General features: G+C 34.0%; 1 protein-coding gene across 4 annotated transcripts in view; it reads right to left on the reverse strand.

The window, feature by feature from the left end:
- The window catches only part of LOC117219113 (membralin), a 158,790-nt gene that overhangs the window by 17,205 nt on the left and 125,052 nt on the right, over positions 1 to 16,533 (reverse strand). For all 4 annotated transcript variants that reach the window (XM_033468011.2, XM_033468010.2, XM_033468009.2 and 1 more), the window contains exon 11: positions 9,641 to 9,740. In XM_033468011.2, coding sequence (XP_033323902.2) covers positions 9,641 to 9,740 — 100 coding nt within the window. The remainder of the gene's footprint in view (positions 1 to 9,640; positions 9,741 to 16,533) is intronic.

The raw sequence follows: 16,533 nt of genomic DNA on the forward strand, positions 1-16,533 counted from the left end.
TCGTCGACATGAAGGAAATGGTATCCACGGTGATTCGTCGGGTATACCGGAACGAATCTGCATCGTTTCAGAAAAAGAAGACGACTCTCCTCGGGACCGCGGGTGGATCAGAGGAGTCGGATCTCCTCGGGGGTTGGGGGACGAGGCCAACAGAAATAGAGGACGGCGACAGGGAGGACGAGGACCGGCGATGAGTCCGTCGGCCGTTGAAAAAGGAAACGGTAGCCGGGTTAAAATGATGGCTACGACGAAACAAGTTACCGAGGAAATCGGATTTTCGTTTGCTGGATAATCAACGCCGATGACATCGATATCGGCCGGCATATAATCACGCCGCGGGGCTAATCGCCTGAACTCTGACCATACGGAAAAGGGACGCGGAATAGAGAGCAGCGATGGCCACTAGAAAAAGATAGAGAGTGACAGGCAGAGAGAAAGAGAGAGAGAGAGAAAGTGAATAAAAGAGATAAAGGAAGAAAGCGAGAATAATAATAACAATAATAAAAATAATAATAATAACCGTACAATAAATATACTCTCCCTAAGATAATAGGAAACAACGTACATAAACAACACACTAACAATAATAAAAATAATAATAATAACCGTACTATAAATACACTCTCCTTAAGGTGATAGAAGACAACATAAATAAAATATACTGCAAGAACTCCATATTCGCTGATAAAACAACGGTTAGAAGTGAGAAAAGATAGAGTGAAAAGAGAGAGAAAGAACGGAAGAGAGTGTAAAAGAGAATGAGAGAGAACGAGGGAGTGAGAAAGAAAGAGCGAAAGATAGAGAGGGAAGGAGTAAAAAATAGAATGCAAATGAGGAAGCGGGACAGAGGGAGAACGAGACTGAGAAAGATAGAGAGGAGAAAGGAAAAGAGAAAAAGAGCCGAAGATAGAGTGAAAAATGAAGAGATGGAAAGATAGAGAAAGAACAAAAAATGGAGAGAAAATAAGAGAAAGAACGAAAAATAGAGAGAAAAAGAGAAAACAAGCAAAAGATAGAGTGAAAAATGGTGAGAGATGGAAAGATAGAGAAAGAACGAAAAATGGAGAGAATATAGAAGAACGAACAGAAGATAGAGTGAAAAATGGAGAGAGATAGAAAATTAGAGAAAGAACGAAAAATAGATAGAATATAGAAGAACGAACAGAAGATAGAGTGAAAAATGGAGAGAGATAGAAAATTAGAGAAAGAACGAAAAATAGAGAGAGAAATAGAAAACAAGCAAAAGATAGAGTGAAGAATGGTGAGAGATAGAAAATTAGAGAAAGAACGAAAAATAGAGAGAAAAAGAGAAAACAAGCAAAAGATAGAGTGAAAAATTAGATGGAAAGATAGAGAAAAAACGAAAAATAGAGAGAATATAGAAGAACGAACAGAAGATAGAGTGAAAAATGGAGAGAGATATAAAATTAAAGAACGAAAAATAGAGAGAAAAAGAGAAAACAAGCAAAGGATAGAGTGAAAAATTGTGAGAGATGGAAAGATAGAGAAAGAACGGAAAATAGAGAGACTATAAGAGAACGAACAGAAGACAAAGTGAAAAATGGAGAGAGAGAAAATTAGAGAAAGAACGAAAAATAGAGAGAAAAAGAGAAAACAAGCAAAAGATAGAGTGAAAAATGGTGAGGGATGGAAAGATAGAGGAAGAGTGAAAAATACAGAGAAAATGAGAGAAAGAGCGAGAGATAGAGGGGAAGAGAGAGAAAGAGGGAGAGAATAGCGAGAGAGAGAGAGAGAGAGAGAGAGAGAGAGAGAAAGGGTGAGAGAGGGGGGCGACCGTGGCAGGAATCAAAACGATCCGGTTTAGCCAGTCGTGTCTTGTTGCCCTCCGGGTTTTCGAATTTTCCAGCGGGCCGCTCTATTCGTAAACTCATTCCCGCGAAATAATTGTCGATCGCCGCTTGGCTGGCTGGCTGCGCTTGTTAACGAGCCACGTTTAACTATCGGCAGATGTTAATCGTAACTGGGCCAGGGACCGGGTTAACTTAATTTGCCCGGCGAGGAATATTGTCAAAATTCGCGATACCCGGGATGGGTTACCGTATTTTCCGGTTATTGAATACAACTGAGGCGAATGGGATGCTCGATTCGGACACCGACACCGTTCCACGACGAAATCACATTTAGGATCATGTCACGCGAAATGTCGGAGTTCTTACCGGTTACGAATTCATCGTTCCAGCGATTTGTTACGAAATTGCTTTTAACAATTGACTAGTTTGAAGCGCTCTCTGATTTGTGTTGCGTTCCATACGTTATGTCTAATGTTTTCCGCAATTTCTATCAGATTTCCTGACATTTTATTCATGTTCTATTTAATACTCGGACGATGTGGCTCGGGTCAACTTAGACTCAATGTATAAATATTCTTATTCGGCTATCCAGTTCGTGACAATTAATTGAAATTTAAAAAAAACACGATTTTCCAAACATTTCCGATGATTGGATTGATTTTCCAAATTAGAGTATAAGAAGTTGCAAAAATAATTTTGTTCATACAAAATGCTGATCGCCTGTATTTTTATAATTTATATTCTAATGTTTGTATTTTATAATCAGTATTCTAATATTTATATTCTAAATTTTATAATATTCCAGCTGATATGAAAAATGAAAAACCTTGAAACAACGCTAAAATAATTTTGCTCGCATAAAGCGAATTTTCAGGCCACTTTGCGGCGGCCTTGTACAAATTTGTTCTCCGTATTTCATTATGACGAAGAATTCAATCTGTTTATGAACAAATAAATAAATAAAATTCGGGTGATATAACAGATTAACGTAAACATTAATTTTCAAATCTGAGCAAATTGTTCCGTCAATCAAAGTGTTGTCGACTGAATCGACTGAATAGAAATTGATAACAATCTAATTTACGTGGGAACCAGTTCCAGCCTAGTTTTAAAATTCAGCATGATGGAACGAACGGGGTGTGTAACGAAGGATTTCCATCGGCTACCGGTGGAAGTCCTGTTATTGATAGTAACGGTAGCGAATGAAGAGCAGTCGGGTAGCTGTTGCTTTTACCGTCGTGGACCTGGCATCGCTTAAACTTAAGTTACATAAACGCAGCTGGGACAATGCACATGACAGGTGAATCGATGGGAATAATGCCGACCAAGGATTTCATTGGGCGAGCATAAATACCATTCAATTTGTAACTCCATTGTATCGGATCCGTTTCTGGATGTCTTTTAATTATATCATATTGTCTCGGCGAATCCACTTGGCAGCAAGTTGATTTCGATATCCCTTTTGTATTATGCGAAATGTTCGAACTTGTCACCGCCGTTAATGTCCCGTCCAGGTTATTCTTTATTGCATTCCATTCCAGTTAGATGGGACAAGGAAATCACACGTTACGTAATATTATCACGTTGTCCATTAATCTAGCACCGATCAAATTCCTACACGGTTAATTGGACAGCCACTGCGTAACGATTTAAGCGACTAATAAAATTGAGGGAGTGCTGCGAAAATCCTGTTTTTATTTCCAAAAATTGAACCGGTTTGGTCTTTACGCGTTGAAGAAGAGATAACGCAAAAGAAGTCGCAGCGATAAGATAAGATCAGCTGTTAATTAATTCCATAGGTAAAATTGAGCCGTTTATTTTGAAAGTGGCATAAGTCACTTTACCGTAATGAAAAGTGGTGATTTTTTAATGTTTATACGAAATTATTTATACTGAGAAAAGTATCAGTATCCTGAGATAACAAATACAAGTAAATCTTCTCGAAAGTTAGCATCCATATTTTTAAACGTGCAAACCCTTAAATATATCGACTTAAAAACAAAGTGACTTATGTCACTTTCAAGACACTTTTAAGACAATTGTCACTTTTAAGACAATTCTCTATCTGAGATACGTTGACAAATCCAACATTGTGCAAAATGAAAATTGTCTACATCAGTTGCATCGCAGTTACTTGCAGAGATTTTTCATTTTCGAATAATTATAGTAGAGCATAAATAATACAGTGTAACTTCTCGATTCTTTTAATATTTCAACTATTTTAAATTGCAGCTACTTATTTTTACTATAAATGCATAAAATCGTTAGTCTACTTACAATTGCATAAGAAATTTTAATTTTATTCTAGGTATTTAAACTGCTGAAATGTTTATTTCAGAAATTGAATGTATACAATAATATATAGTCTCATAATATTCTATTTCACAATTTATATGATTGATTTCTTTTAAATAAATCTATGATTCGCTGATAATAATTTCAATTCTTTCTTACGTGTAAGCAAGGATTAAATGTTATTTATGAAAAATGACTTGTTACGAAGGAAATAAAGAGCCTTTATGTCGCAATTAAAATGATCTCATCGATTATATTTTATTTTGGTTGCTAATAACTATAGACTACAGATTTCTATGGAAAATAAAAATTATCTGCATCATTGCATGATGTAGGAAGTACATTCATTTATTTTATCAATAATTTCAGCCAGCAGAAAACAATAGGTCAGTGATTTCTACTTCTGCAAATGTTTTCTCTGTCTACTAATTTTTGTCAGAAGTGCATAAATCATAAAACAAAATGAAAAGAGAAAAAGCTTTTTCGAAAATCGTATAATTTTAATATAAACGACGTCGAAAAAGGATCAAATATAGTAATTTAATTTGTCTATCCTATTATAGAATACCTTTTATTTATCTTTCTATTTATCTTTAGCCTTCTATTTATCGAGTAAAGGTATTAGTGAATAATACTTTTCTCAACGAAAAGTAATCATAAATTTCGCGAAGTCTGTTGGTAAAAACTGAAAATCCAAAAAATGTTGTAAAATTTGACGCGCGCAATACGTCTCAGACTATTCGTGAAGAAAAAATGGACTTTCCAACGCGTCAATTATAAGCCGGGTAATCTGATTCGATAGCGTACCTTGATAATCCAATGAATCGTAATTAGATCATCGCGACGAGCGTATTAACAGTTATTATTATAATGGCGTTACAATAGGCAGCCGATGCGTTAATTGCGTTCGATACGTACCGTACATATTTTGCGTGGAAAAATTGAATACCATTAAAGTGTAATGGAACGGCTAATTAGCCGATAAAAGATACGAATGAATAACAGATTGGACTGTTGTGCGCAGAGAAGAAATATTCACGGTGTACGTATTCGTGGGAATCCGTGTGAAATACGCGAACAGGCCGTACTACCTAATAATTAAAACAACAGAACAATTGCGGATTTGTAGCCGGAAATACAAAAGTATAAATTAAATACTTCGTTAAACATTGGACCATCGAGTTTATTGTGTTTCCCGTAATGAAAGATCATGTTGTACGTTCGCTTAAACTGAAAAATCAGTTAGCTGTTGCAATCTGTCTGAAAACTGTCTAACTTACTGTAATTATACTTGTCTGATTTTCTTCATATTTTGTTTAAACACAACACTTTTATAACATATTTAATTTAATAACGAATATCTAAGCATACATCTTTCTTAACAAGTTGACTGTTTTGGACGAGTATACTCGTCATGAAGAATTCGCAACATTTTGTGTTACATTTTAGGAACTTCTCGTTAAGAATAGTGCAAGGCCATTAGCTTCTACTGATTTTTTAAAATAAATATTACTAAATCTTGTTTGGTACTTCTGTTCTGTTTTAAACAACAGTTTCGTGAAAGTATAATGGTTTTCATTCAAAATTGCGTAGAAGTAACGTTGCAAAATAGTGAACAAAATGAGATAAAATTACGGTTATTTTTTTTAACATTTATTTTATCATTCTTGTCTAACTTCAATTAATTCCTTCGATTTTCGAACCTTGAGAACATTCTATAAGAACCTTTTAAAAAGCTAAATTATCTCTTTAATATCTCTTAAATAAAAATCTTTAGTATCTCTTAAATAAATCTCTTAAATATCTCTTTACGGTACACACATATATATATATAATTCATAGAAGGATATACCAAACACTTATTTGATATTATATCATCGTAGTGTCTAATAGCAAAGTTTCATAATTAGACTAATTGTATCATATCTTAGAAAGCTACTGTGTATTGTACAATATGTATAATACATTGTTTATTGCGTGTAAATTAAAAGAATGTTTGCAATCAGTGGACAGCGGATCTTTATCAAATAAAAATTGTCTACATTAATTACAGGAGACATAAGTCAGATGGAAATACTTTTTCTCTTCAAATAACTGTAATAAGTTGAAATTAATGTAACAATACCCTTAAATTGTTCAAATGTTTCTCCTGTTTTCTATTTGACCAACGCATTTCTGTCATAAATACATAAAATATTAAATCCATTATTTCCAACGATTTCGTACATCGTTTCTCCTTTTTTCCTAATTGCACAGTTCACGTGCCCCATTAAATTAATTTCCTACAAAAGCTCGGCTGCTTAATCCCAAACCTTCGTCCTACACTAACGACACGCGCAATATCAAAGAAGATGAGCATCGCACTAAGAGAAACTCGCTGGAGAACATTAGTCCCATTTTGCGAAGAAATCGTTGCTGCACAAAAATCGAAGAACGATCAAGAGGTGAGTGGGGCAAGGAGGCGTAAGTCACAATGTTCGCAGGCTATCGATTCGATTCGACTTCCCGGAACGTTCAATCGAACGAGTTGGCCGGTCGGGTAAACATATTTTCACGCAGTGACTCCGAACATCCGGATCCAGGCAATTTGAAAGACAAACACATTTGCGGCCCCCTTGAGAAATTCCTCGCGATCGATGTCAGAAATGACCGATCGGTCGACCGCGGACGAAAGAGCAAGAAGAGGGCAGAAAAAAAGGGGGGAAAGAGAGAAAGAAAGAAAGGGCGAAAGGGAGAACCGGAGGGAAGAACTACCTTCGTGACATAATTTCGAAACGCGCGGCCATTGTTTGAGGATAGAGTTCTTTGATAAGTGTCGGGCAGCACGCGCCGCACCTAACTTCCGGCCGAACATATTTATTCCGGGCTCTCGAGTGTTCCCCAAGTAGGTCGCAAAGTATTTCTGATTAATGCCCGTTCTCAGCGCGAACGAGCAAACGTTCTCGCGGAAACTTTTCTATTCCCGTCGGAGTGCTCGCGCGACGCACAATTATTTCGCCATCCGCGAACGACCGTCCGCGTCTTAATCCCGAAACATTTTATCCAAGAGTACACGCTTACGCCGGAGACCAGTCCCTCGCTCTTCCAAGCGAACCGAGTGTCCGCGTTTTTATGCCACGATGACGGTATTAAACAGTCCCATTTGTCGTCAAACGGAAACGCGATAATGTGCGTTATTAAGGAATTGTCGCGGGTTCGCGGAAAAGAAGATTTGGTAAACGGAGCGTGCGGGAAAACAGCGTCAACATTATTTTTCTCCCAACTCTCGCGATGACGTCGAGAACATTACGGTTGCACGAAAGAGGCTCGTCGTAAGATGCGCCCGTTCTCTCATATTTTAAGCGAATCCACTAGGCAGAATTGTAGAAAAATTATTAATCATGCGATATCCTTGGAACTTTGCGGAAAATAAAATTTGCCTGCATCGATTGCAAGATACTGAAACTATCCAGAGATTTCTTTTCGTTCTTAAGCATTTTAACGAACTCCAGATGATACAACAGGATTTCAAAATTCTTGAAATATTTTTACTGGTTTGCAGTTGATTTGGCGTGAAGTGAGGTAAGTACAAACTGGTTAATATAAATTGTGGAAATATAACATGCATATCTTCAATTTCTGAGATGAATAATTATCATTACCTGTGCACGAAACATTGTTAAACCCTAAATCACTTTTTCTCAGTTCATTCAATGATTGTTCCTTTTTGTATTGATTATGCAATTAATTTGGCGGAGATAGGTATGTACAAAGGATCGGTAGAAATAATCTTAAACAATTGTTTTGGAAAATAACAACTTTAGTCTTAGAAAATAATGGGAAAAATGTCAAATTATTTTTCTGAACTTAGATATTAATCTTTTTGCTGAGTTATTAGAGCTATGAGAGCTATGTTAAATCTGGATTATACAGGTTTTATTCTATTTATGCGTGTGTCGATTTAAGAAATCGATTTCTTGTTGACGTTTATTAATCTGTCCAAAGTCCTGGATATTTATAATAATTAATATAACAATATTATATTAATAATTTATATATATGTTAATAATTAATATAATATAATATATTATTATATATTGATATAATATACATATAAATTTATAATTTATATGTATTCACATTATTAGAAAGTTATTGACGAAGTTCCAAGGAAGTAAAATCGTACCACTTTAAACATATTTTTCCCGAAACAACATTTTTAGAATAAACGTATGAATTGTTCGCGGAATCGATGAACTTGTTTTCTCTCGGAATACGTAGAATTTTATGGCTTTATAGTAGTATGCGATAACAATAGAAAAAAATTAATTTCCATTAGCATCGTCAAGGGTCGGCATAACTGTTGATTTAATTGAATAAATAAAGTTTACTATTAAAACAATAGTTCTGCTATTAAATCTTGCACTATTAAAAGTTTATTTTGTTCTAATATCAAATGAAAGATACAACAGATAAAATGTAACTTAATTTGCGGTTGATATTTAACTCGACAAATTTTTATGTCATTGTATTATATCGCACGAACAGTGAATAAAACTTTTTCATCTTTTTTTCTGACAATCAATCTGGTGTTGTTGAGTGCGCTCCGGATACTTGTTAAAAGTTTTTAATAAAATGTAAGCCGGGAATGCGTTAGACCGTTGACCGTTGCACGAAAACAAATTATGCAAATAAATAACAGCTAACTGCGAAAAATACTTGTTACAGGTGGAGGTATCGGACATGTTCATCGATTCCGCGAACAATTCATACATTTGTTCTAAAAATGTTGTTTCGGGGAAAAATACGTTTAAAGTAGTACGACTCTACTTCCCTAGAACTTCGTGAATAATTTTCTAATAATGAATTAATAAATAAATGCCAATAAATAAACAACAAATATTTCTCCATGTCTAGTGTTTCGTGACTACGTACACTGAAGAGAATACAGCATCTAATATAATTGTCCAAATTAGAATCTGGAACCGTCTACACAAAGTCAGGCCTTTCCACAGTCAGTTCTATCAGTTTCAAACTTTGACTGACATGCCATCAATCTTAAAAATTGCATAAAATTGAAACATTTTCTTTAATCAAATGAAACTTCAAAAGTTAAGTTGCACGATACCAAGTACTTTCTAAACATCCTTATGTTTTATGGATCCTAGTAAAATTAGAAAAATATAATATATTATCGTAAAAATCTATTTTCAAAACCCACCCTCGCTATTTTTGTTATAAATAAATAAACTGCGAATCTTTATACGAAATAAATATTATCACGGACAATTGCAACAAAAAGAAGTCGGATAGAAATTTCTGTCCTCCTTTAATAATTTCAGTGAGTCGAAAGTGCTTGAATTAAAAAATGTATTCAACTATTCGCTGCAAAAGTATCTTCGTAATTATAACAATTTAATTTAAAAAATGATCATCTCGACCGGCGTGGTACGTTAGCAAATAATAAGGATATAAATACAACGACTATAACGAATCAAATGCACTAAGGAAAGCAACAAGCATGAAAGCATATTTTTATGAAAAAAAGATCTTACCTGTATAAACAGCCAGGATGTGATAAGCGCCAAACTGCTGTATTGACCGTTGAACCGATAATGATAAGCGTAGAAGGAGAAGTGATAAAGAAAGAAGAACCTGAAACAAACAAAAAAATACGTTTCTCGTATAACAGAGCAGTAATTGTTTTTTCGGCTGGCGGTGCCAATAAAGTTACTTAACCGACTACATAACCCTCCCTCCACGTATTTGGTGGTATACTGGTGGTCATGCAACAACATGGACCCTTTATCGATCAGACCGTATCAGGTTCCTGCCCATTGAAATATCGTGTCTAACGCATCACACCGACTGTCATTAGTAAACTGCGGATTTTATGCGTTTATTGCAAAAATAAATTGCGGTTTGAAATAAAACAGTAAAAATTTATTTCAAGGAATTCAATAACATTGGTGTATTATTGCAAACGTATTCATATGTTTCGTATTTATATGTTTAATGATAGGAATAGCTAGGAAGCAACGTTCAGATTTTTTTTCATTTACATTGGATGTAATTGTAAAGATTGTTCGTTGAGAAATTTTCTGATAAACCGTTTTAATCGAGCAGATATTCGAATAGAAGTAAGTTGAGTAAATTCAATCTGGTATTAATGAATGAAGTGGTATTTTATTTAGCTTCTGAATCTTATAATTGATGAAGAAAATTCCCATTTTGCATAGACATACCTGGTCTAGTAATTAGTATGCCTGAAAATTCATTAGCTCCGTAAATAATTCACTGGTTTTAAAAGCATCTCCAGGATCTTTTGCAATTCTCTTTTAATCTGGACGTTTTTCATTACCATTCTTGCAGAATAAATGGTTTTATTAACGTAACATAGTTACTATGACTAGACTGCAGATTTTTATGCAAAACAATAACTGTTTGCATTAATTGCAAGATCCAGAAGCAGCATAGACATTTCTATCTTTCTCTTGCTTGTATTATTACATTGAAAATAACGCAACGGCGTTTTTTAATTGTTTACATATTTTCACTGTTTATAATTAGTATAGTCCGATTTCGAACACTTTTAGTCAATTTTATTCGTTGTTTGGGTTGAATCGATTTTAATTAAACATTTCTTATTATTCTCTATATTAGCAATAGATAGAAAAATTCTTCAATTATAGTCAATTACAACGAAGATTTTCTTGTCACAAAATAGAGCCAAAACGTGTTACAATTTTATTCAAGTAAATTGAATCATGTTCAATCGGCATAATTTAAGTATTGTAAACTGCTTTTATAATTTAAAATAATATTTTACGCAACAAGTGACTGCTAAAAACTACAATGCTACTCTATTAGAGTGTTCGAATAGGAATCGTTACATACAAGAATGCTCAACTATAATTCATTGCTTGCACCCCTGACCTATATAACGCGTTTACGAATAATTAGCACAGAGCTAGATAAAAATTTGGTAATTTCTATAGAACAACCCGATATTCACGTTCGCCAACGAATGTTCTAATTTGTATTAAAATAGCAATTTAAACTTATAATGGGTCTTGCGGGCTTCCCATTTGTTCCAATTTGTTAGAACGTTTGCAAGTCGTTAAAGATGGCCGGTTGTTCGGCGCATTTACGGTGTAATGAAACATCTTCGTATTTTTTTTTCTTTCTTCTTTAAACCGGCGAAACTTTCCGATTCCGAGCCTCGAAAAAATCGTGAAACTTCCTCTCATCGCGGTAGGAATTAATCCACCTCCGCTTTATGGTAAATAAAACGCGGAAACAGTTTATCTCTTAATCTCCTTCTAACTTAATTACTTGTTACGGTATTTCGTGCCGCCCCGTTTGATGAATAAAGTCGCAAAGATTTCCCTCCGTAACCGTCCCCCCCGAACTGCTAACAGCAACACCATCGCCTCATTGCCCCCCCATTTTTGTCACCCACTCTCCGAAATTTTTGAAGAAGACAGAATTTTAGAAAAAAAGTTTTCAGAAAATTTTCAGGTTATTTGTTAACACCATTTCGAAATTAATTAAGTATTCGACACTTCGACTGCCGCGTCAAACACCTAAAAAATTATGTACAATTAAAGTAGTTTATGTGATCAAATTAAAATTGAAGAGTCAAGCTATATGACGCCAATTACTTTTTGAGCATTCCTGCCTTTTTATGGATCATAATCAAATTAGGAAGACATAATAGGTCAGTGTAATAATTAATCTTCAGTTCGTTTTAGGTTGAAAACGATACAAAGAGTACACAGAGCCTTTCACAGAGAAACCACCCTGCAACGTAATTATAAGAATTCGAAACGTATTGGGGAACAGATTGCTTTTTCCCACATTTACATGAGAAAATGAGTTTTCGACACGACATGGTTGTCGGTGTCGTATTTGTTATTTAAAAATAGCACGTAATCCTACAAATGATAATTCAATTATACATAAACAGTACAAACAATTCTAGAGACGAACAACGACGCAACTATCGAGTGAAAACTAAATAAATAGAATTAACACTAGAACTGCCGAGCCCTAAGCGCGACTGCTGTATATTGTTTTATAATTTCTATAAAAATCCATTATAATTAAATTTTATATAAAAAGTCTACCATAATCAATTTCATCCCTACTTAAAATTAATTACAATTTAGATTTCTATTAAAGATCTACTAAATTTAAGCTCCTATTAAAAATCTATTATAATTCACTTGAACTTCATACGATTTCTATTATAATCAGACCACGGATTTTTATGAAAAATAAACATTGTGTCTGCGTCAATTGCAAGAAATAAAAACTAAATAGCCAGTTCTTTCTTTTTTTCATCATTGAAACAGATCAAACATAATACATTGTCATTATTAAATTCTTTCACTCTTTCTACTATTTTAAATTACAATTACTCCATTTTCCCATACATGCATAAAATCTGCAGTCTGATCATAATGTTTGCTTTGATTAGAAGTCTTATCAAAAGTTTTATCATTACAATGTTTTATAATATCAGGAATGCCGAAAGAAACAATCAGACACCAGTTATTTGGACTGGCTAGTAGTTTTAGTGTTAAATTTCTCAGACGTCGATAAAAATTCAAATATTCACGGAATTGCTCGTCCGCCTATCCAAGGCCACGCATTTATTATTTACGGAAGCCAGGCAGGTTATACTGTAAGAAAAGTACGGAACGACGGTGTACAGTGTTAAACTTGAAAAAAAATCGGAGGGGGGAGAAGAGGAGAACAATAGCCGCGCAAACTTCGGCCGGGCCAAATTCCGCGTTTTACTCAATGAACATAAAAAAGCCGTAAGATGACTTTTTTTTTACTTTCAGCCTCATCTTATGGGAACCCTTAAGGTGATAAGGGAGGGGTTGTAATCAAGTGATTTTTACGAGTAGCTGTTACGGGGTTGCCAATATTTGCGGATCAGGGTGGAGTTCAGACTGCAACACCCATCTCGTAAGAGTGAAAAGGGTGGCCGTAGGGTGGCCAGAGGGTGGCCGGAGGGTGCTCGAGGGGGGGAAAAATGGGTATTGTGTATCCCCTCGATAAGCAAGGTGACTAATTTCCTAAAGTATACGGCGAAACTTTCTTTCATTTAACTTTCAAGCACGCCAGAAGAAGCTACAAATTTCCTATTAAATACAACAGACGAGGATGCGTAATGACAGAAATTTTCTTGGTTGCCGAAAAACTGGGTACATACTTTCCAAAGTTATATACAGACCTGAGTAAAAATATTTGAAAAAGTATTGGAAATAGTTAACGAAATACTCTGTTTATATGAAGTAATATTAATCAAGATTAACACTATACCTACCAAGCAGTAATACTAACTGGCATGTACTGCTTCACAAAAATAAGAAGACCGAATTTATTTGGAATTTGTAAAGTTTTTATTATAAAACTTGCTCCAATAATATAACTTATTCAAGCGTTTTCCACGAAAGAGTCTCGGAACTTTGCAGAATTGCAAAATAAGAAAGCGGTCACTTTGACCGCGGTAGGTTTAGTGTTAATTCGACGTCATAGTGATAAGTGTATGTATTGAAAATAGTTACTTATGTGTAATAAAGAAAATTATTATTATGTATTTATATTTGGTATTTAATTGTAATTCTTTTACATTTCTATTAATTATTTGAAATTCCATTTCTTACGATTAATATTTGTGAGAGCAAATAAACCTATTGAAAAAGTACAAACACATATTGTTTTGAAAAACAAGCTTCTTCTTATATTTCTCTTAATTAACGAACGCACAATAAAGAGAATATTTATTTCAATGAAGTATTTCAGGTTCGTATTTTAAATACGTATTACATATTTGTAAAATCGATGAAGTATTTCAACTAGTATTTCATTTAATACCGAAATAAATTACTACTTTGAATGAAGCATATGTAACAAAGTCGAGAAAAATAGTATTAGCAAATATTTGTATCCATTAATCGAAATAGTTGTACCCAGAAACAAAAGTTTGTTCCTAATGATTTTTTTTTGTAACGCTTAAATTTCTATCATTAATTATTTTCTATTGGATTCTAAATGCATCTTTTACAATTTTATACAATTTACCTATGTAAAAATTTTTTAAGATCTATTCCAGACAAGTTTAATTTTTAGTTTGGAAAATCTATATTTATTACTTACATATTAAGTTACACTTTCATATATTAATATAAAAATGTATGATAAAATTTTTCAAACCCAGTAATTATCAAAAAAATCCCTATTTCCAACATTGCCTTTTGTCCAGAGATCTTTATTAACCCGTCCGTTAATTATTATTGTAATTTATTCTTAGCAAATAATATAGAGGAATATTGGGACGAACATGTTTATTACATTCGACAGACTATCGCTACGCCTTCGGCGCGGTGTAATGAAAACTTTATGACGAATTTAATTCTGCAGCAACTAATTTTATATATTAAACATAAGCGAGTTACAGCGCGACTGTTGCATAATTATATTTGACGTTCCGTATGAATATTAAACGCATCCATTTTACGCAGATGTTATTAATCCTGGGCAGAGCTCGACGTCGGAAAGACGAGCAACAGAGAAAGCCTCCCAAACGTTACTCTCATAATTATTCAGTGAACTTGGCATAGTAACAACATTTTCATGTTCTTACAAAAATCATTATTCAATGAATATTTTGTTAACAAACTCTACTGCACTATCAAATATAATAACCAATCGCTATAAATATCGATATTCTAGTAATATTATCTAGTTATATTGCAACAGTAATTGATATTTTGAAGTTTTCAAACGTGAAGCGAAAAACGAATAAATACTTGTTAGTATAACTATGTTTTCTAATCTATACTTAAATAAAAACTTAACAAAATATCATACTAGAAAATAGAAACATATAAATACAGCTTTTTTGGTTTACGTTTAAAAATCAGTACAAATGTAAAAATTAAGTTTACAACTATTCACAGCACTGTAGACCACTTCCTTCAGCTGAGATATTTTCTTTTGCAGCATATTTTTCTATTTTCTGTTGTTTCTGATACACATGGAAATGTACAAATATGATATTTTCTTGAGTTGTTTTAAAATATACAGTGCGTCTCAATTAAAGGGGGCTTGTAAAAGTAACTTTTACATTTTTACTGATATTTAAAGAAAAACCAAAAAAAAATTATATTTATATATTTCTATTTTCGATTATTTCTAATATAGAAATATGCAATGTTTGTATATTACTACGTTCTATTATTCCTAATATAGAAATATGTTTGTATATTTCGATTTCCTATTATTTTTAATATAGAAATACACAAATATGATATAACGTTGACTATTGTTCGCTACACTATTGACTATTGTGCATAATTATAGACTCAAAGTAGAAACATACAAATACGACAGGTCAAATATAAAGCTGTAAAGACATTAGAAAAATTTATGGCTACTGTTACACTATTTCCCACTTAATACAATTATTAAAAGTGAAGAGACATTTTCATCTAATTTGTGTTTCTTTTTGACAACTTTTATTGTGGATAGAGATCCACGGTGTAATAATTATGCGCGCCACTCTATAGCGAACAATAATCAATGTGTTAGCCGATAATAATAAAAAAAAACATGCAGTCGTCCGTGAGAATACGATCGCAATCGATGCATAAAGTGCAACGAGGTAGCTTCTTAGTGAACGACTCCGTCCGGAACGCATGATACGACCCAAATCTTACACAGTGCGAATTCATGTTCGCCATGGAACAGTTCAAAAGCGTTTCTGCATTACGTTTTACGATGCTGTCAGTCGTAAAATGTAGTTTAGGCGTCCGGTCTATTCCGTTTTCGGCGCGGTGTATGCGTTGCGCCAACATCCAGTAGATCGGGACGAGCTTTGATCAGACCGAAGATAGTTTAGGCAACTCCGCGTAATAAATCCATCCTTTGCAACTCCTTGCCCGCGTGAAAGAATACTATTTAATGCGCGCTGTGTACGGTGTGCCGCGCGGTGTCGACCAAACAAAATCGGAAAGGATGGAAACACGCGACGGGACAATTTAAAAGTACCTGTAATCTGAAAATGGGACGAACGTCACGTAACTCAAACAAACCATTGAATACGTGAAGACAAAAATGACGAATATGCACGAACAGTTTGCATACGGATCTGAAAAATTACGCTGTGAAACGTATTTATTAATTATTAATTTGTGTACATTATTTATTTATATATTTACTCGGGCGTCTGATTATCGATACTTAGTTAGAAAATACGGTATTGTTACATGTACATAAATATGAGTCGATTATAATCGAGATGTATTTTTTACTGAATACATTTATTTTTAAAATGTTTTAGCGCTATGTTAATTTGCAGTAAATTCATCATTTATTTCACGTGACTTTTTCACATTTGGATATGTGTAGATTACATTTTAAGACATGAGTC

This window comes from Megalopta genalis, chromosome 12 (assembly GCF_051020955.1).
Source record: "Megalopta genalis isolate 19385.01 chromosome 12, iyMegGena1_principal, whole genome shotgun sequence".
Taxonomy (NCBI): Eukaryota; Metazoa; Arthropoda; class Insecta; order Hymenoptera; family Halictidae; genus Megalopta; species Megalopta genalis.